This window comes from Ambystoma mexicanum, chromosome 5p (assembly GCF_040938575.1).
Source record: "Ambystoma mexicanum isolate Mex_15411 chromosome 5p, UKY_AmexF1_1, whole genome shotgun sequence".
NCBI classification, from domain to species: Eukaryota; Metazoa; Chordata; class Amphibia; order Caudata; family Ambystomatidae; genus Ambystoma; species Ambystoma mexicanum.
In genome coordinates, this window is record NC_090930.1 from 1,335,346,331 (window position 1) to 1,335,367,637 (window position 21,307).

Genomic DNA, 21,307 nt, shown 5'->3' on the forward strand with positions numbered 1-21,307 from the left:
TGGCTACATTTGCTCTGCAGTGTGTGTGTCACAATGGAACTTGTGCCCCAGTAAACACCTCAATTGCGGTATCTCAATCTGGAGGGCATACTCTCCCTCCTAGCTGTGCACTTGAGATTGACACCATAGCCCTTTCAGCTGAGCAGATGAATACTAGAGACAATGAGAGAAATGAAATCATGCCCATTGCTGGTTTGCCATCTTCCAACCTCACATTTGAGATCTTTCAAGGCTCTAAAGAAAAAAGCTCAGAAATTGTAAAGTTGCCTAAAATTCAAAAAAGGTGTACACAAGCAAAGAAATGTGGTTCTATGACACATAATCAATTATTAACAATGCCAGAGAAACCGCGCTATCATACAAATTAACAATAATTGAAAAAATCAAAGAACTTAGTGAGATTATCAAGAAGAAAACACAAAATTTAAGATTAGTACCTCAGTCGCCAGTTCAGTCCCATGCAGATGAGAATATAGAACCATTGGATGAATTAATAGAAGCTGCTGAAGCACTAAACAGAGAAGATAATGTTTGCATATCAGCTGACTCGAACATTGTCCCAACCAAAATTGAGACGATTCACGAAGATATTAGAGGGGATGAAAGACCATCTCTTCACGAATGGCAAAATATAGCAACATTTCTAACTCTAGAACAACCAAGGTTTGAAATAGAAAAATCCCTAAAATCAGCTATACATCTTCAGAACCCTGTCTCTGACTTTTTTCGAAGTTGTCATTAAATAATATCCATTGTGTCACAAAGGATATATGCAGTGTGCCATCAAGTTCTGTTGGGACAACAAATGAATACATGAGAAGTAACAATCTTGCAGATAACCGTAAAACATTGATAACATTGCAAACGAATTGTCATTTGTTAATTTTACAATGTAGAACAGAACCCTATCCCCAATATATCCGGTACAGAGCAAGCATTTTAAATATATTCAGTGACATACATACTTTGGAAGACTTCCAAAGTATTGACATAGCACAAGTAGAATTCCTCCAAGATGGAAATCGGAGTATTCCTAGACTATGGATACAATCAGGGGGAATCATGAATACTCTATTGTTAGCGAAATACGAATTTTACACATTGGGCTTTATATTGCCACAGGATTATATTCTTAATCAAGGTTTGGCATCTGGAAAATCAGTTTATAACCAGAACAAAATACTTGAAAAGTGTGCAACTCAGAAGATGAGCTCTGCTTGTAATACGAGCATCTCCCGTATAACTATGAGAAGCGAGCCCCAGACAAGCTTTAGACTACCCAGAGGTGAATGGAAATTCCACATTGCAGATTACCTACTCAAATTGTAAGTTGAATGAATCACGACTAGTTAAACAAATTGCTTGACAAACAAGATCATGAACAGAAATGATGAGACAACAACAGATTCTAAAAGATAATGTAGATATGTAACAATTCATACGAAAGTTGGAATACGAGGGGTATTAAGCATTTGCTATTTGATGAAACTGATATCCTCAAAGATTTTGATATTATACTACTACAGGAGACATGGCTTGTAGAACCGCCCATATGGGAAGATCATGCTGTAACCCTAGCTCCAGCGACTAGAGGAGGTATGGAACGTCCCTCCTCTGGTCTTGTGATAGCTGTGAAATCTAGTAGAGGACTGGGTCTGGAATCATGGCCATCGCCAAACTCCTTTATCCAGCTTGCCAAGATCAAAGCCAAAAAAGATACCTTTGCAGTATTCAATTTATATTAGAATCATGCAGGAATATCAGATAATGCATTTCTTCAGGGTTTAATCCTAATGCTTGAATTGATTAATAAAGAGTCAGATATTTCTCACGTGTTTATAGGAGGTGACTCAAATATGAAGTGTTTACCAGGGAAAGAACTTATGACAGATGCGTCAGCACAATGGACATCATTGATGCAAGCGAGAATGTGTTATGGTAAATGGCTCTGTACAGAATTATATCCCACATAGACCCACATGGAGGCATGGTAGATCCGTCTCAATCATTGATTATAAATTTGTACAAAGAAACATGCTTATCAGGATAACGCACTTTGAAGTAACAACTCAGTTACAAAGTGATCACAATCTATTAGCTTTAACTTGGTAGCGAGTTGAACAGAAGATTAAGAACGTTTACTACCCACCTCAAGTAGTTTTTATGGGAGGTATGAATAGATTCAGGTGGACAAAAGAATCATTAGAATGTTTACAATTTCATATTGGTTCCAAGAAAACAATACTTGCAAGCTTAGTTGAAAGCGAAGGTAAATACGTAGAAATAATGAGTTTATTTAAACTACAATTGCCCTTAACTGCAAAGCCATGCTATAAGCATCAATATCCTTTCGATCAAGCTGTTCATGCAAATAAAACTCAACTGCGAAAAGATATCGGAGCTATTGCACATCTATACGTAGTCCCGCAAGTAGCTTTGACACAGAAGTTTAAAATGAAACACAGTAACTGGTGTAAGGTGTACTGAGCACAAGCGTTACAAAATGATGGTGAACATATGTTGAAAACTATCGAGACCAAAAATTCCGGACAAATTTGGGCAATACTTAATTATATACTAGCTCTAATATCACAATTTTATACTAACACTTCTGTACAAATTTGTTTAAATCAATATGGCTTACTCTCACAACCATTTCATACGCATAGAGGTCTAAAACGGCCTTATTTTAGCTGCAACTCTTTGTAACTATTTTGTTTGAGACATTGGCAAAATTTTTAAAGAAGTGATATCAGATTCACCTAAAATAGGTGCTAAAATAGGTGCTGTTAAGATACCGTGGCTTTGATATGCTGATGATTGTTTTAATTTCAAAAAACGATAGGTTTGCAAAACCTATTAAGTGCTCTTGAAGCATATGCAAAAATAATCTTTATTTATAAAGTTGGAAAAAACAAAAGAAATTACTTTAAATCCATCCAAATTGAGACAAAGAAGAGTATCTTTTAAATGGATGATATACAACAGCCCTGTTAGATCTGCTGATGAGTATCACTATCTTGGTGGTATGGTGAATAATAACCCTGTCGACCGTTCATATCATTTTGATTTAAAAAAGAAAATCCAGACAGTGGTATCCCAAACTACATTGATTGACCAAAAATATGGTACATTTTCCTATAATCCCCTTGTAATCTATTATAGACAGAAAACAGTCCTGATTCTAACATATGGCGTATAAACCAGAGTGTATCAAGGAGTGTTGTATTGGACTAGACTCGAAGATGCATTCTGAAAAAAAGTGTTGACGCTTCCATCTAGCCAACCAATGTCAATAGTTAGATATTAATTGGGCCTATTATCACTGAACATAATTGTGGTGTGGAAAATAATTTCATTAAATAAAAATTGAGTGAATGAACCTACATCAGATTCCATGTTAAGAGTTATAGCTACATTAGTGAATTCTCCTCTAGTTACCTCATTGAAACCATGGATACTTCACGCTATTCAATATAAGGAAGTGGCCAATATATTGATTGATTCGCTGGTAAACAATCCAACGAAAGCGAAAACGAAATTGTGGTGGTACGATTGGCAGCACACTAGACTAGAGTGTCAAAAGAACAAAAGCTTTCAAATGCGAGAGCTACTGTGGAAACACTTGAATACTCCTGAATTGTACATATTAAAATTCCCAGATCCCAAACACAGGTATGTGTTCTTAAGATTGAGATTAAATGTATGGCCCACAAGAGATTTGTTGGGTGCTAGAACAAATGCACCAGTGAAGGAACGAGCATGTAGACACTGTAAAAACGCGTTGGAACCTTAAATGTTGAAACACATATTAGTCCATTTCCCAGCCCTTAGAGAGCAAAGGAAATTGTATCTGCAAGAGTTATTCAAGGACTACAGACTTTTAACACCTGAATTTATGTGGTCAAAAATGTATAATGGCGTCCATATCTCAGTGACTCTTGCTGTATTCAAATGTGTACAAGATCCTTTAATTGGATTGACAACTTAGTGATTCAATCTCTGAATAATAATACAAATGGAAATTGCTGATGAAAGGATATTTTCAAATTGTAACATGTGATAACATAGATTTCTAGAAGATCAATGCGTAGTGTAAATTGTGTTGTCATGTACAAAAATGTATGATGTTTGTATTGAAAGGTTTCATTTTGTAACCAAATCAAAAACAAACAAAAATGACATACCACGAAATAAAAGGTTCAAATGGACAAAATCGTGGGCTGCGAACACGTGAGTCAGAACTCGCAAACAAGGCCTATTCATTAAGCTCCAGATGAAGATAATGGTGTACCTACACTCTCTTGGAAGTCCAAGAGCAGGGAACAGTCTGCAGGGTCAACTACAAAGAAGCCTTGGCTTGGGGCCTGACCGATGAGAGATAATAGACTAATTGGGTAGCAGGGAAGAGTTCACTGGTGCCCTAAGGCGGCCTTGGGACTTTGCCGCCACCAGGTGAAGGGAGTCATTCTCCTGGTCCTGAAAGTGGAAGGAAACAGAGTCTTTTTGATCAAGAGACACCAGAGGATGGGAGTCATCCCCCTAACTTTGATATGAACTATATTGGAGTGAGTGAATCAATACCCGAACAATGGATTAATTCTTCAGGTTCTGAAAGTTGACTGTGGTAAGGTTTGTTGGAACCACAAGCCAGGGGAAGGGGGTCATTCCCCCTGGCATCCTTTTTGTCAAAGAACATTTCTAAGAATACCACCCACCTACAAGGAGACGGGAATCATTCTCCTGGAAAAATAACTTTTCTGTTGACTTTTCTCTTTAGTTGTAGCGCAAGGGATAGTAGTAGATTGTGACACATGGCGGTGGAGTTTTTTTCCGATGTACATTCTGACAGCCGATTTTTGATATTAGTTTTAGGCAGGGAAATCCTGAAGATAGGGATAGTGAGGATTTCTTTTGTTACAAATAAGTCTTTGCCAACTACCATATCACCTTTATGTCAGCTTTCTTGGACACCCTTGCAGACCGCAGAGCAGAATGCGCTGCAGACCGGCAACTAAGAAGCTCCACACCACACGCATAAGAACTTTGAGATTGACAACGTTTGTCATGGGCCGCCACTGCATAAGTCCGGTGAACCCGTGTTTGAGAAGAGGGTGGGCCTTAAGAGGCTCTTTAAAGCCACCCACCTGACACAACCCCAGGAAAAGAACAGACTAGTGATTGGCCTTGGGAACCAGGTGGGTGCCTGGACCACTAGGAGGGGAAGTAGAAATATAAAGGCAAACACAGGAAACCTGGTGGTGTGGGTTCTTGGGTCTGGTCAAGGGAGGAGAAAGTGCACCAAGAGAGCAGGATACGGAAGGATGGTGCAGTGGATCATGGAGGAGGATAATAGAGCATGTGCAAGGTCAATTATTGATTGATTAGAGAAAATGGTACTTGGGTGTGAGAGTGCTTGTATGGTGGGTAAGGCGAGTGTGTCTTAGTGGGAATGTCAGGGAGTAAGTGAGGGTGAGTGAGGAAGGTGATTGAGAGAGTGAAAGGAAGGGTGACTGTCGAAGCAGTGTGGAGTTTAGTGGAGAGTAGTGTTAGTGGAGAGAGGAGAGTAGTCGCGTGGATAGGGGAGAGTAGTAGAGTTGACAGGAGATGGGAGAGTATTAGAGAGGAGATGGAAGAGTAGTAGTGAAGATTAGTAGACCGTGAGGGACAGTAGCAGTAGTCGGAAGAACATCATAGGGACAGAGAGCAAGTGAGAGGGAGAGAAAGAAGAGTGTGGGAAGAAGAGAAGGGGAAGAGACAAAAGAACATCAAAGCAAAGTAGTGAAGTAGTGAGAGATCCCACAAGAGGTGAGAAAAGAAAGGGAAGTGAGAAGAGCAGGAGCAATGAGCATGTGGCGCAGTGTCAAGGCGGTGGCAGAACAGACCATAGGGGAGTATAGAGGAAAAGAGGTTCCAGTAGAATTGCAATCATCCAGGCTTCTCAAGGAGGTAAAAAAGGTGATGACAGGTCCCTCTAGAAAGGTGGAAGAAGCAAGACTTCAAATGCAGCTTACTGGACAGTCTAAGTGACATGGCCGCTGGATGAGTCCATGGAGTATGGTCTTGCGCCACTTGGGCATTCCCCCTGCTGCTGCCAAAGCCTTACTATGCAGGTGCAGACAATGTCTCAATACCCAGGGAATGCATCTTAGGAGAACAAAAAAAACTAGCATCAGAAGAAGCGGGCGGTGAACAAAGACACCAAAAAGAAGTGCGGGACACTTAAACCCCTAGACTGTGAGTGGATGAGATAGTTCTGGGATGGAATCCTGGTTGAAGAGACTTCTGAGTCACATCAGGAACATTTTACTTGCACCAAGAGATATTTACCTGGTGCAGTCCCACAGAGAGGACTTCCTCGTTGTATGTTGGCCCAAGGTTCTTAGCAGTCCACAATGAAATGCATTTTTGTTGACTTGACCACCTCTCTGCCCATCTCTCATTCATTCCACTCACCTTTCTGACAATGTTGCTCCTCTGGCCCCTCTCTTTTTGGTCCTCCACTATGGCCAAGACCACCTTGAGCTCGAATTCCATTGACTTAATCCGCTCCTGAATTACATACAGGTGATTATTATCTGTATGATTTACGTATGGTGTTAATTATCTGCTGCCTTAGATCTAGATTCACTGCATTGGTATCAACCTTACTGTTAGAGCGTCCCTCATCGCCCTCATCAATGTAAGGACCATTACCAGATCCAGGCACAGCTTCCTGAAGTCCACCTTCAAGCACTCTGTAGAACTCCTTGTTCCCCACAGATGACCATGACCTCAGGTGAAGTTCAGTAACTTCTATATTTAGTTCCAGTACATTATGATGGTCATATAATGTCAGGTACATCTGGGTTCAGGGCAACATACACCTGCATCCTCCCAGGTAGGCTTACATCTCCCAACTGACTCACATAGAACCCCAGTCTCACACAAACATTCTAACCCTTAACACTCCATTGTCAATCAAGACACTGACCAAAGGTTCCATTAGGATGCAGGATCATACCAAATCCCTACACACTCCTCTGCTGATCTATATGATTGTGTGGACAATCACCAATCTGAGCTATGAAACTTAGTCTTCCACATACGTAGGTGCTGAGTCACTTCACATAACTTCTCCAACTTGTTTTACTTTAATGCAGTGTGGTTAACCATTGTTATTTGAATTATATTATTGAATTATTTTATTAGTCGGAGCAGGAGTTCTTAAAAGTGTCGAGCCTCATTGCAACACTTCAATCACAGAATGCATCGAATCAAAATGTCTAAAGTTTTTTTCCAACACATTGAAAGTTGCCAATGAATGTGTTTTTGTTCAACAGAACAGATTCTACATTGATTATATGTATCATCAATTGGAAGATAACTTACTTCAGAGTAAGCAAGAAACCAAGTATTAAAGGGGGTCATGTTGTGGCCATGCATTATAAGGAATAGAATGCCTTCTACTGTGCACATAAACGATATTGCACGTCAGCTCAGAGTTTTCTGACCCTGTAAACGAACTCTGCCTTCACCCTCATTCCTCCGTTTGGTCACATAATTCCCAAATTGCTTGCAATATCCTTACAAAGTAGGGCAGGGAGTCGTTTATCCAATATGTAAGGTTACATTGAAATATCGGTTACTTAAAATTGTAAAGGCCAGAAAGGCCCTGAAAAGAATTGCTACTGTCATATGGCTATCTATGCGAGTACTCGGGTCAGAACAGAATTGTCGGTATCGAGTCCTTTTGCCGACACGTGTTTTTCCGATGGCTGTTTTGCTGCTGTGTTAAGGATTTCAATCAGGCAATAAACCTGGGTCTCAGCCTAGCATGCACTGCACAAATTAAATACTTATTTTATTGTGTGTATAGGTTCAATATTCTGAGTGATATACCACTCATATCACACCCCTTCCTAAAATACCCCGAGGTCACAATGAACCAGGAATCAGGCTGGTTGGTAAAGGTAATATTTATTTATTTATTTAAATTAAAATCAAATATATGCTTTAATATATGGGGCAGCAATCACCAATGTGGTGACAACACAAATACGAAAGTAGATAATGCAGTTGAATTCACTTTTTAGCAACACAGAATATAAAATATAGGTAAAAGTACAGTTTTGGCTGGTTTGAAAGATAGTACTTGGGTTAAGATTTCCCCCTGCAAATTTCTCAACTCACAAAGAAGCAATTCTACACAGATGTAAGGAAGCAGCAGGTATTCAGGAATAAAGAACAATGTACAGGGTTTGAATACAATCTTCCCTCCCCAAACAAGAGAGAAAAATGTTTAGGAAATTTTACACTTTTAAAATGACATTCGAAAATAGCTGAACAAAACAATGAAAAGTGTGCAAAAAGTCCTTAAATTGATATAAATCTCTATGGGAGCAACACTGAAAAGATGCTAACAATCATAAGCTATGATACGAGCAACAGTATACACTTTGAATCTTTATGGAAGTTTGGAAATATCTGAAATTGGAAATCACACGTGTAAAACTTTGCAGAAATGCAAATTCCCGCCTAAATTTCACTATGCAATTTTTAAGGAAAAAAAGGTCAAATACACTTTTTAGGTTTAAGTCAGAGTTGAAATGAAGTCTCTAGCTATTTATTTGAGGAAGTTATACAAGTTTGAATGAGAGGCGTTTTTAGAAAAATAGAGCAGAAAAGCAGAAAATTGGTTTTAAAATGACAAGTTGATTTTACTTAAACTAGATTAATGGCTAAGAAAAAAGAGAATGCCACCCGTGAATCTCCACAGTTACGCACGGCCGCTTGTAACCCTTCACGTGGTGGATACCCCGTTTTCTTTATGGGAATTACATTATTTAATCCAAATCACTAATGACTTATGTTCAAGAAAAACACAATTTTGAAAATATCACTAACACTCGGAATCACAGACCGAGTTGCAAGAATGGTTCTGACAATATTATAGGTTCTTAAGTTAAAGAGGTGATAGGTTATAGATTGGCATCGGACAAGGCAAGGCAAATATACTAGGGTTTACTATGATTCCTATTGATACTTACAGTCCCCTTTAATTTAAGATTGGACCGTCAAGGGCTCTGGTCATCACGGATCGGGTCTACAGACAGCAGGGCACCTCTGGTGGGATAGTTCAGCTAGGCGGTTCTGGTCAACTGGACTGGAACCTCAGACTGGACTGGATTGGATTGGCCCTTCTGGTTGCTGGACACTGTAGATCAGTGGGATGGTGAGTTTCAGCAGGCAAGCATTAATGGTAGCAAGACCAAAATCTAACTTTCCCACAAATACATATTTATGTACTATGCCCTCTAAGAAAATCAGATACATAAATTACATATTTCGTGGGTCACATTTACATCCAACTCCCAAGTCAGTGGGACTTGGTGTTGCCTTTCTGTTGAATTTTGGCAATTTTAATCATAAAAGTTTGGCCTAACATTTCCTAATTCGGTACATATATGTGCAATCACCCCTAGAACATGGGTACAAAATATTAGATTTGAAACATTAATAGTTTCTGTGCAATTAGTCTTTTTTCATAACTTCAGTTCCTTACGCAGAAAGAAATCCTACCAAGTTTTCAAATGGCTAGCATACATTCAGATTTATATGTATGTACTTTTCACTCGTTTACTTATTCTTGCCGCCAAGTTAAATGTCATGAAGTTCAGTGGCAAAATAAACATTTAAACCCAAAAATCACATGTCCGTTTATTTCTTACTTCCCAAGTGTGAGCAAATGGCAAGTTCTTTGAAGTTCAATGAGAAGGCTCCTCCTGCAGAGTGGAGCATCCTGCCCCTCCCCTGGAGGGATGAGTATTCAAGCCTGCCATTGTCTTTGCCTGGGGCCCAGACGAAAGTCTAATGAGGTCCTTTGTCATGATTATGCGAGGCCTCCCAACAGCAATTAGCCTTTCCTGCCAGCAGTGAAGTTTCAACCTTTCCCAGGCTGAGGACTGTTAATTAAGTTTCACCTAAATCTTTCATTTAAACATATAAAATGAACACAGTTTATAGGTGGATTTTTATATAAGTAATCCTTTGACATTCTTAAATAATTAAGCCTTTAAACAAAAACATGCTTTCACAACAGGTGATTTTGAACTTCATTAATGAAAAAGCACATTAAGCTGAGTCCTTTACATCAGATTTTCCTCTGCAGCACATACACATTTGATTCAGCATTAGGTCTTCCCTTGAGTGGTGGGATTGCTTGCAGTCTGGATACAGGCATTCTGCCTTTGTTTAGAGTTTCAGTTTGCACAAATGATTCTGTTACTTGTTGCAAAGTTAACATTTTAAAAGGTATTTTCGGTTTTCAGCACAATTCTGCTGCTTTGCTCCATTTTGAATGTGGCAGAGCCCACTGGGATGCGCTCCTGCAGTGAGAACTTTGTTTTTCACCCCCCCCAAACTGTGTGTGGCAGGGTGTTCAGCCTTTTTCTGGTTGTGACCCAAACGCAGTTTCAAGATTTTGGTGCGCACAGGAGTCAGCGCATCCATTGTGGCCTATTTTTTTCACCATTTGTAAAGTGATGCAGTGGGACACATTGCAATGGGTCAAAATATGCCACAGCTGGAGTTTTGTTGAAATTCCCATAAAATGTTTTGGGGGGGGGGTGACAAAGGGTAAATAAAGGGTTGGGGTGGGGTAGATAAAAAACATTTAATTGAGGAGGGGAACCCCCCCACCTACCCAAAATAATGTTAAAAACAATTCGATTAAGTTTTTCAGCAAAACTCCCGCGGAAAAAAGGGGGTCGGCGAAATGACATGGAACCTAGTTGTCTAATATGCTCATGAAAAAAATGTTGAACACTATTGACAACGTAAGTCTGTCAACTGTGATATATGATATGATATGATAAGGCATTTAGAACGCGCCTATACACAAGTGTTTCAAGGCGCGGTGCCACCACATCTGAGGTCCTTAAGCAGTGCATGATATCGCTCCTTTTAGAGTCTGCTGCATAATTCTCTTATCTGCTTCCGAGTGTCTCAATAACTGTTACAATGAGCACCAATGCTGAATGTGTTTCTTTGGAGTCTTCTTTCAGGGAAATGCTGACCTTCCCAATCGTTTCAGACCCTCAGTCATATGGGCTTAAAAAATGGAGAAATCAGCGTTTATTTTCTTTCTAGGCATAGCTTAAAATGGACAACCAGTGTTTTATAGGTGCTGCAAGATTTTTAGTAAGGGTTACTTGCCAAAGAATCCTCGCATACCCCTGCCAAAAATTAGAATGAACATTTATGGTAGAAACTCATTGAGGAGATTTGTCCCAGAGGGCAGCATCAAATATGGCTATAACGTCAATGTTACAAAAAAGTCCAAAACCTAAGATCACTAATTTAACATTTGAGACTCATTGGCTCTCGTTTTAAGTGAGCTGGGCATTGAGTGAGGAGCACTGCGGCCACTAACACGTACGCTTCCCTCTGTGCAATTTCTGCATGCCTTTTTACAGCTGTGTACAAAGCAAATGTTAATGCTGATGAACATGTATGGCCATGGCAGTTGGCATGATCATGATTTTTTGTAGATTCCACCCCTCTTTTACAGGTGTGAAGAACAAGTGAAATGCATAGGGTTTCCGGCATCCCCCCTCCCATATGACAATTCAATGCAGACGGAAGATGCAGGCATGTGTTCTGCAGAGCAAATGCTTTGCGGTTGGTCCGGACTCCGAAGTTATTGTACAAAATTAATCACATTGTCTTGGATAGTAATTTACCGGCAGAGTACGTGTGTGCACAAATGAATTGGGATCCGTGGAGACCTCCGCTCACATGAAAATGACCCCATTTGTGTTCCTACCATTGGAGAAGTTGCAGATGGTGAATTTTCAGAGCTAGGGACCAGCTGTGTACAGCAGGGCTACAGTCTGCGTTTTTCATTTTTCTTTTTTTTTAAGAACATGTAGTCCTTTTCAAAGTTTTCTAAAATACTAAAGGTTCTTGTTTGGAGACCATTTTGTCTAAATGCAAAAGCAGCAATATTCACAAAGTTTGTTATAGATGTAACAGTCATGATGCAAGCATGGAGAAGTAGCCAATTAACTTATCATTGCTTAATACTGAACACATTTACCAAATGAATTGTGGTTTCTGTGGTTTGAGAAATGATGTACATATCCATTTTTGACAGCCAACACTCCACACTAAGCCAACAGGTTGCCAGATCAGAGCTGCAAAAAGAAAAACCCAGGAAACAGGCATTACCTTCAGTGCCAAGGACGAATATGCTCGTCCTTTTTGCATAGACTTGCATAATAGCCTGGCAGTCACATCCCCAGTCTGTGGAACCTCACACCCATCAATATTAGACTCCACCCACCTAATGCAATTCAGAGAGGTGCTCAAGGCCCTCCTCTTCAAGAGGACGTTTCTTTATGCACTGTAGATACCCCCGTTCCCACTTACTAGCCAGTCCAGCTCACCCCAATTACTGCTCCTAATTGTATGCAAAACAGCCCTCCTGTAACTTGTGGAGACTTAGCTGCATTCCAATTAACCCCTGTAGATACCCCCGTTCCCACTTACTAGCCAGTCCAGCTCACCCCAATTACTGCTCCTAATTGTATGCAAAACAGCCCTCCTGTAACTTGTGGAGACTTAGCTGCATTCCAATTAACCCATTGTTGTAAGCACTCTGCTGCTTGTCGGAAGTAGGTCCACGCTCAATAAATGCCCAGAATAAAATAAGGAAAACTGAATTTCATTACTTTTTCCCTCATCTCTTGAACTTTTTGCGTAGAAAAGTATTGTTTCCTTTAATTTCAAGATTCCTTTTATATGATATGATAGGTTATTTATAACGTGCTTAATACCCAGAGGTTTCTAAGTACGGGCTCGGGGATCCAGGGATCGAACCTGTGTTGCTCGTGTCATCTTGCCCCTGAGATATCCTCCTTTCGGTAACATTATATGCAATAGATTTTGCAACACGTTATTACTGAGAGCATACTAAGGTCCTTTTCTTGATGCCGCTGGTTAATTCCATGGAGTGGACACAATTTGTATCTACAATAGCTTCTACAGCCCACTGCATTCGATTTAAAGAATTTCCCATCTGTGGGGGTAAATGGAACAGGAATTAAGTTGCACCCCAGGATTCCCAGCCATTATCTGCTCCACGATGAAAATGCGTTGCGACACCTAGCTTGTGCAGCAGTCAGTGATCATTAATCATGGCCATGTGCTAAGATGGCGATGGTGCAGAGAACCGTTTTGATGATTCATGCTTTTTTGTGGTGTAAAAAGTCTATTCAGTGGGAGCAGCTGTCATTTTTCTGAGGAAGTCGGGAACATGCCAAGCAGATTTTAAATGCTGCACAAAGTGAATGTCTGGGAAAACAGATCCAAAAGAGAGCGTTGCATCTGCCTGTTTCACTGCCTCTGGACCATTTTCCAGTCCTAGCAATATAAACCAGTAAATGTTTTCTTTTGTTTATTAGTTGGCGCTAAAAGACAAAACTATTGCAGTAGAGTACAGCTGGGGAGAAACGGCATATGAGGAGGGACACAAAGTGTGGGGGTGGTGTTTGGTTATTTACCCACCTACTGACTGCCCATAGCCATGCTAATCCCTATGGCCATTCCCATCCGCTTCCAGCCCTTCTCCGCTCAAAATACATCCTCATGTAATCTCTTTGAGCTAGCTTTATCAAGCCTTAACCATCAAACCTTGTGCGATAAGTGCTTGCCAGTATTTTTTCAAAGCAGTCTTCGGAGCATTGACTTAATTGGAGCTGTAAACGCGCGACTGATGTAATAAAAATGTCTTAAACAGTTCTGCCTTCAGCCACTCAATTTGTAAGCACTATGTGCGTCTTTTACTGAAGCTGTGTTAAAAAGAAGCATTGGTAAAGCCAACAGTTTTGGCTTTTGTACAAGTATTAGGCATTTGCCTGGCACTGCTATCATATGCCCAGGTACTCACACCATTTTGTAGCTGCTACCATTGATGGCCAGTTAATACCACTACAGCAAATGCATATCTCATGCCTACACAAAAGCCAAAACTGTTGGCATTGCCAATGATTGTTTTTTTACTTCTTTTCGCACAAGTACAAGCAGTTAACTTTAATATGGAATTAAGTTTCCTTTGCATAGTGTTTTGAGCACCTAATGTGCTGCATTTTAATGTTGCTATTTTGTTTACGCAGTGAAAAATATGACGTTTGTAGTACTCAATGTGCAGAATTTATTTTGTGCAATGTGAACTTTAAATTGTCAGCCTGCTATATCACTGTGATATTTCTATTTGTTTTGCAGAGAGGAACTCCGATGTTTCATTAAAAATGGGACCTTAACTCATCTAAAGATCTGTTTCTCACGAAACTCGCCAAACAGCTCTAAGGAGGCCCCAATGAAATATGTGCAAGATTGTTTGAGGGCGTGCGCTCGGGATGTTGCAAAGATTCTTCTCAAAGAAAATGGATACTTCTATGTTTGTGGGTGAGTAACATGACTGGAAAAAGCAAGTTAATTTTGTTGAGTTTTAAACAACCTAAGCTCAAGTCTTTGACTTCTTCATGGCTTCTGACTCTGCTATGAGTGTAAGGTAAGAGTTAAAACAAAATGTACATTTCTGATTCCAACCTCCATTCCCATTTCATTAATTGAAGTAAAAGCAAAAGTGTTTACATCTCAAAGTTCTTTAAGAGTTCTGTACATATTGCACTGTTGTAAGAGATGTTTCAAGAAGGGCTCTGGAATCATTGTTCCTTAATTGTATGAATTTATGTTTTTATATAGCATGTGTTACAGCAGATTATACCTATTATAGAAATGTGGAATAGGTCAGTTCAGCTAACGGGCACACAGGACACATTGCCACCAAGTAGCCATCGCTTGTAGGTTCACCTACAGTTCAGAAGCACTTAGAAAAGCATTGTGGGCATTGTTGGCATACAAATTAGCTGAAAAGCATGCATGGCGTGAGGGCAAATCAGTGTCTTGGTAATTAATACATCTGAAACCATTAGGATTCAAGGTCATCCACAAACCTAACTCTTCCGTTCTATGATGGAGCATTGTGGCAGCTACATAAAGGTGGGCATAAAAATTGCTTTACCTGGGAAAGTTTATATATTAGCATATAGATTTTGTTTTATTTGGTAGGTTTATCAGGCATGTTTAGAAATGGTTTGTACATAGGGCAATAAAACAGATCGCAAAGGCCGTCTTTAGCAGAATGGCTTCACATAATTGCATTGATTGTACTGGTGAAGGGGAACTGTGTAGTGTAGGGGATTTTGTTGGTACTTTAAGGAAAGCATGGTATCAAACAGTAAAACAGACCCAAGTGATCACAGTTCACAGGTGTTTATTGAACTTCAATTGGGTTTGAAAAAATGCCTCATCTAATCCTAAATCTTACGATGGGAGCAAGCTTTGACCATCAAATAATAACGCAGTCGTATTCGAGTCTGTCAAAATAAAAGGGCCTATACTAATAAACCTATTGCCAATCCTTACTTCTAAATGCAAATAGTGTGGGAAAAAATGTTATACAAAAGGAAAGTGTTCAAGAAATGATATGTCAGGATATTCAAGCCGTTGGCTTCCCTTCCCCACGCTTTCAGCACTGGACAAGGCGACACACTCGAGCTTAGCACACTCTCTGGCTTCTCTAGCACTAGGATGTAGTTCAAGACTTTTAACATCAGGGCCTTCTGAGCCAAGGTCTCTTTGCCATTCAAAGTCTCTTATTCCAGTGGGCCTGATGCAACACGACAAAACATTAAAGTTCCTTTCTTCTAAGGATTTTCACTTGTACAATTTCTCAGGTGATTTACTGTTTACCTAGTGTCCCCCTCCGCCATGCTCAGACCCACTTTAACACAAAACCTTCAATGGGTCTCCCTCTGCCGGGCTCGGACCAAGTTAATGTACTTTTCTAAACTTTCTCTACTTCATCAAGATCAAAGACCTTCGACTGTGTGCAGGATTTTGCTTGGCCCGTCGCAGGACCACTTTTATTCACATTTATTTGTTCTCTTTCAATTGGTCTCCCTCCGCCGGACTCAGACCAAATGTATCTTCTTCTGTCACTTCTCAGCTGGATACCTTACAAAGACCTTCAATTCAGCACCCACGCAGTGCCAGACCACTCTTTCAAAAGTATTGTAGTTTATGTTAAAGTTTAATCACTCAGCAGTTCAACTTCACTTGCGTCTGTTATCATACACGTTTTAACAATGTTCATTCCAGCGCTCGCCATACAATGTTTCTGCTTGCAACCTTGGCTTCAACACAGACCGGTCTTGTATTAGACTCCCCAACTCACCGGATGTGTTGATTTCACTGAAGCGGCTTTGTTCTTGGAGCCAAGGACAGTTCCACGGTGGCTGGTGATTCTCCCCACCTTGATTATTGATGCAGGAGGACCCGGGTATCTCTGACACACACTGCAGGATTCTTCAGGGGTCTTGGAAGTAACGTTTCTTCATCTCCTGAAGATCCGACATTATCATGACCTGATGGACTGGCATTGAGGTGCAAGGTTGCGTGTAAACACAACTATTGACAGATGAAGCAGGCTAGAAGAGCTGCGGGCAACGTGGAAGCTGGAATAGAGCGGACTGCGGAGCATGGGCGCAGGCAACTTGGAGCCTAGCCTGCAGCGGTGTAGACAAGACGGTGGAGCCGGCACGCACATTTAACAAAGTAGCAAGGAAGAGAACCGGATCGGCAGGCAGGGAGTCTGGGAGCCTGACTGGCCCCGACCGTGGAACAAACAGATGCTAAGTCCATCCTGTCTGGTTTGAAGAGGGGGGGCGCGGCTGACACGCAATAGGCTGCACAAGAGCCGTGAGGGCTATGCAGCTTGAGTAGCAGAGGGGGGAAGGAGAGCCGCCGATTCCGCAGCCGGTAATGCGCTGGGCCAGCCGTGCACACAGCACCTGGGTTTGAGGAGAGGGCTGAGGCCCAGAGGATGTGCCACCCAGAAGAACTGTAGCAAAACAGCACTTGGCCCGCTGTGTGGGGCAAGCTTCCGAACACACAGAGGTACGTGGAGTGCCCGGCACTGGAGACAGCCCCTAACCCCCCCACCAAGAGATTCTGAGTCGTGGCAATATATGGGCAGACCACGGTGGGGACTGCGGTAGAGCGGGCAGACCGAGGTGAGACTGCCGGAGAGTGGGCGGACCAAGGTGGAGGATGCCGAGCGGGCGGACCACAGTGGGGACTTTAAGAGCGAAAGCATAAACAGGTCCGATGCGCACAGAACAGCTGATCACTGGGAGGTAGGGTCCGCCGACGCAGCACGGAGGAGTAGCGCATATTCAGGCATGCATGCCCTGTGAGAGGGCCTCAGGGAGCACATGCTAGAACTGGGAACGGAGCAATAACTAACAGTGGCATGCTCGCTGAGACAGTGGGCATTGTGTAGTAGACTGACAGAGGTACTTCAACAAAACGTCAAGAGCCCGGGAGACGTGCCGCCATGCAGCACAATGGAGAGCAAGGAAGGATTTTAGGCGCTGTGGGGGCTTGAAAGGGTTGAGGTCGGAGGCTGGAGAGGTCCCCCCTGGCCATCAGTAATCCACCTCTTCAGAGTGCAAGGATGATAGTGGGCGAAGGCTGCTAAATGAAGATGCATGTTTAAGGTTTAGATACATGCCTGCACCAGACAGGAGCGTGCCAAGGAAATAAGGAACACAGGCAGGTGCACTGCGCCTAGTGCAATCCACATCCCTGCAGGCACAAGGCAGAGGGGAAGACTGGCATAACCCCAAGATGGAGGCAGTACTAACGAGGGCATGAGTGCAAGGGAGTGGTGCAGACCAGGTAACTGGGCCACAGGAGACAACAAGCGCAAACAGGTACATGCAGCAAGATATGAAAAGTGGTCAATGAAATCCTGGGCAAGCAACAACGAGGGGACAATCGATACTAGAAGTCGCCGCTGATTAACCCACTCAAACATGGAGCATAAGATAAGCGCACAAGGACAGGAATAGACTGTGTAAGCTGGCGGGCGGGACAGTAACACACCCCCTGCCAGATCAAAATATGGAAGAAAAGAGGGAGACATACAATGCCGAGCGTTCCGCTTTTTGTTGCTGCTTGTTTCACGGCAGGCCTACATCAAGAGCAGGATCCCAGATACACCCAAGAAGGGAGGAAAGGTCCAGACAACGGCGAGTGCAGAACTAAAAGAGGAGGAAGAACCGGCACTAAGGGATTCACCATGGCGTCGAAGTCACAGAAGAATATTCCAAGCAATGGACAATTTCGCCAAAAATATGACCACAGCAGATACCGCCTCACTAGTGAACCTGTCTGTGCAGGGGGAGCAGATCCAAGGGAAAGGAGACCAGTAAGTACTAGACGCTGTAGCAGCCTTAAAGATAGCACTAGAGTCCAGGATGGATGCGATCAGCATTGATGTGAACCTCCTGAGACAAGATGTTCGGGCTCTCGTGGAGCGCACAGGGGCGCTAGAAAAGGAGGTTGCAGTTAACACCACTAGCCTAAAAGACACCTCAAGAGATGTGCAGACATTGCAACAACAAGTGAAGTACCTGGAGGGCAGAGTGGAAGATACAGAGGGAAGGGCCAGAGGAAATAACGTCAGAATTATCTGACTTCCGGAGGGGGACGAGGGGGCCAACCCCACCAACTACATAGAGACTATGCAATTACAGGAAATTGGCCCAGGCAACCTCACCCAAGGTTTCACAGTGGTAGAGAGCGCATAGGTTATTGATGAGGAAACCTCCGCCGGGCGCCCCGCCACAGACCATCATAGCCCGGATTTTCAACTACAAAGATAGAGAGGAGATTCTGGAACATTTTCGTAAGGGGGGCATGATAGATAGAGCATCAGCTGATATTGCCGCATACCCGAACCGGAGGAAGAACACTATGCACACCTAGTAATGTTGTGTTAAAGTAAGGGAATAAGTTAGTTTGTGTGAATTTGTTATATGTCAATATAGATCTCTATGTAGTTGGAGGTGCAGGGGAGAATGTCTCAACCTTGGCATCAATGTTGGAAAAATAATGGAAAACAGAAAAGTGTTCCCAATCCGGGAACTCTCGTCCCCTGCACACTATCAAATGTTTGAATAAATCAAACCAATAATTTGTGTGTGGTATGTAATGGGCATGGACGTGCCCCTATGGAGAAGGCGGCTACCATCAACCTAATCCACAATTTTTAGTGAAAAATGTAACAATTTCAAACAATAATTTAAAATGTACCAGAAATGATACACTAAGAAATTACATATGACACTTTTTACAAAAAAATTACAAGAAGTTTTATGTGTGTTGTTGGCCCAATACGTTTCGTGTAAGCACTCTCCTTCAGAGGCATAATCATTTCATTGATACATTCTGGAAAGGATACAAAGGAACCCAATTAGGGTATGTTCCACTTAGTACATGTGATACATTGATTGTACATTTTTCACATTTCAACTATGCAAAATTTTTATCTATAATCATCAGTTCAAGGAAAAACCATAGAGAAGTGTCTTAATCATTCGCAAGGGAATCGTATATGTCTTATCCAAATAATGTCTAAGCGGTATTATAAAAGGAGAATTTTGTAGTGTTGAAAATGAAAAGTTTTAACTTAAAAATACATACCATGATGATAGCCACCATTGCAATTTCTAGCTTAAAGGCTAATACCCTTAGTCTATCATCATTCAGAAAAGGGGTTAGAGAGAATCAAGATTGGAAAAAATGACAGCTAACCATGTGATTACTTAAATATTTATTGTGTTCCTGTTGATATGAAAAATTGGTCAGGGAATCATCTTAATGGACGGCAATCTGATGTGCCCATGCTATTCATGCTGAAAGAAATTTCTAAATATAAATAATTCCATAACTGATGAAAAAAAACGGTAGTTTGACCGGAAATAAAGCTACCGCTTGAGAAATAGATAGCAATACACATCTGTCCATAGTTGTTTTACCCCTGGTTAGTGTTTAAACATGGAAAAGATCCATAATCCAATTGACAAAAGATCCATAGCTATGTAAACAATTACAGTCAGGATAATTGAGGAGAAGGTCATATTGGATAACTTACTTGAAACATGGTTCAAGTTATGAAGACCACGTAGAAAGTTATTGGGCCTCATTACAAGTGCTCCGGTCCGGAATTAACGCAGCCGGTATAACCATACCGGCACCGTTTCCGCGTCCGCCTAATCATGACCTGCGAACCCGGAAATAGCACCACCTCCAACCGCCACCGCGGAGTCAAAGCTCCCGTAAACTCCGCCTGCATGGAAACTCCTCCGTAGCCGCCAATACGAAACACAGCGAGCATCACAACTAGCACGGACATGGAAACGCCGACAACAAAATGGCGGTAAAACCATGATCACGTTGGCGGTGCCGCCGCCACAGCCAACATGATGTTAAACTGTGCCTGGTGTACTGAATCAGGCCACAGTTGCACCAAATCAGCCCAGCTGGACCCAGCAGGCCACTGGGTCCGTACAAAAGGGCCACACCCAGCCCAACTCAAAACAGAACCATGCAGGCAGCAGCTCTAGCATTGGGACTGGGCCTACTCAACCAACAGGCAGCACTGCACATGATGGCAGTAATGTTGCAGCGGAGGAGGAGGAGGCGGAGGCGTAGGAGGCACAGGCGGCAACCAGCTAACCCTGTACCCATGGAAAACCCCATGGTCCAGCCGGCAGCAAAGCGCAGGCAGCCTGCAATACCACGCATCAGGGCCTCACCCTGGAACCTCACCCCAGGACAGATCCACACATTATACCGGCTGGACCGTCCAACAATCCTGTACATCACTGGGCTGATAGAGGACGACATCAGCAGCCACATAGACACCCCCACCGCCATCCCCCCTCCTGAAGGTCGTGTCTGTACTGCACTTTCTTGGCACCGGTACCTATCAACACACAGTCGGTGAGCTGCATGGCCTATCACAACCCTGTTTCTCAATAATCCTGGTTCAGGTACTGGATGCCCTGTTGCGCCATGTGTCTGAACAGATTGCCCTACCCGGTACCCTCCCCCAGGTGATTGCCACCAAGTTGGCCTTCGATGCCATAGCTGGCATGCCAAATTGCATAGGTGCAGTCGACTGCACCCACATTGAGCTGACAGTACCACATGCAATTGAAATGGTGTTCAGCAATAGGAAACAGTACCACTCACTGAATGCACAGATGGTATGTGATGCGATGCAAGTGATTACACATTGATGCGCACGTTTCCCAGGCTCAACCCATGACTCAATGGTACTGCGGAATTCAACATTGCCACGGTACATGGAACGCTATGCTGGACAAAGCACATGGCTATTGGGTGAGTA

The 21,307-nt window shown here is 42.2% G+C and overlaps 1 protein-coding gene across 1 annotated transcript in view; it reads left to right on the top strand.

The window, feature by feature from the left end:
* Positions 1-21,307, top strand: part of MTRR (5-methyltetrahydrofolate-homocysteine methyltransferase reductase) — a 983,610-nt gene that overhangs the window by 900,808 nt on the left and 61,495 nt on the right. The window contains exon 14 of the mRNA XM_069613725.1: positions 14,266-14,448. Coding sequence (XP_069469826.1) covers positions 14,266-14,448 — 183 coding nt within the window. The remainder of the gene's footprint in view (positions 1-14,265; positions 14,449-21,307) is intronic.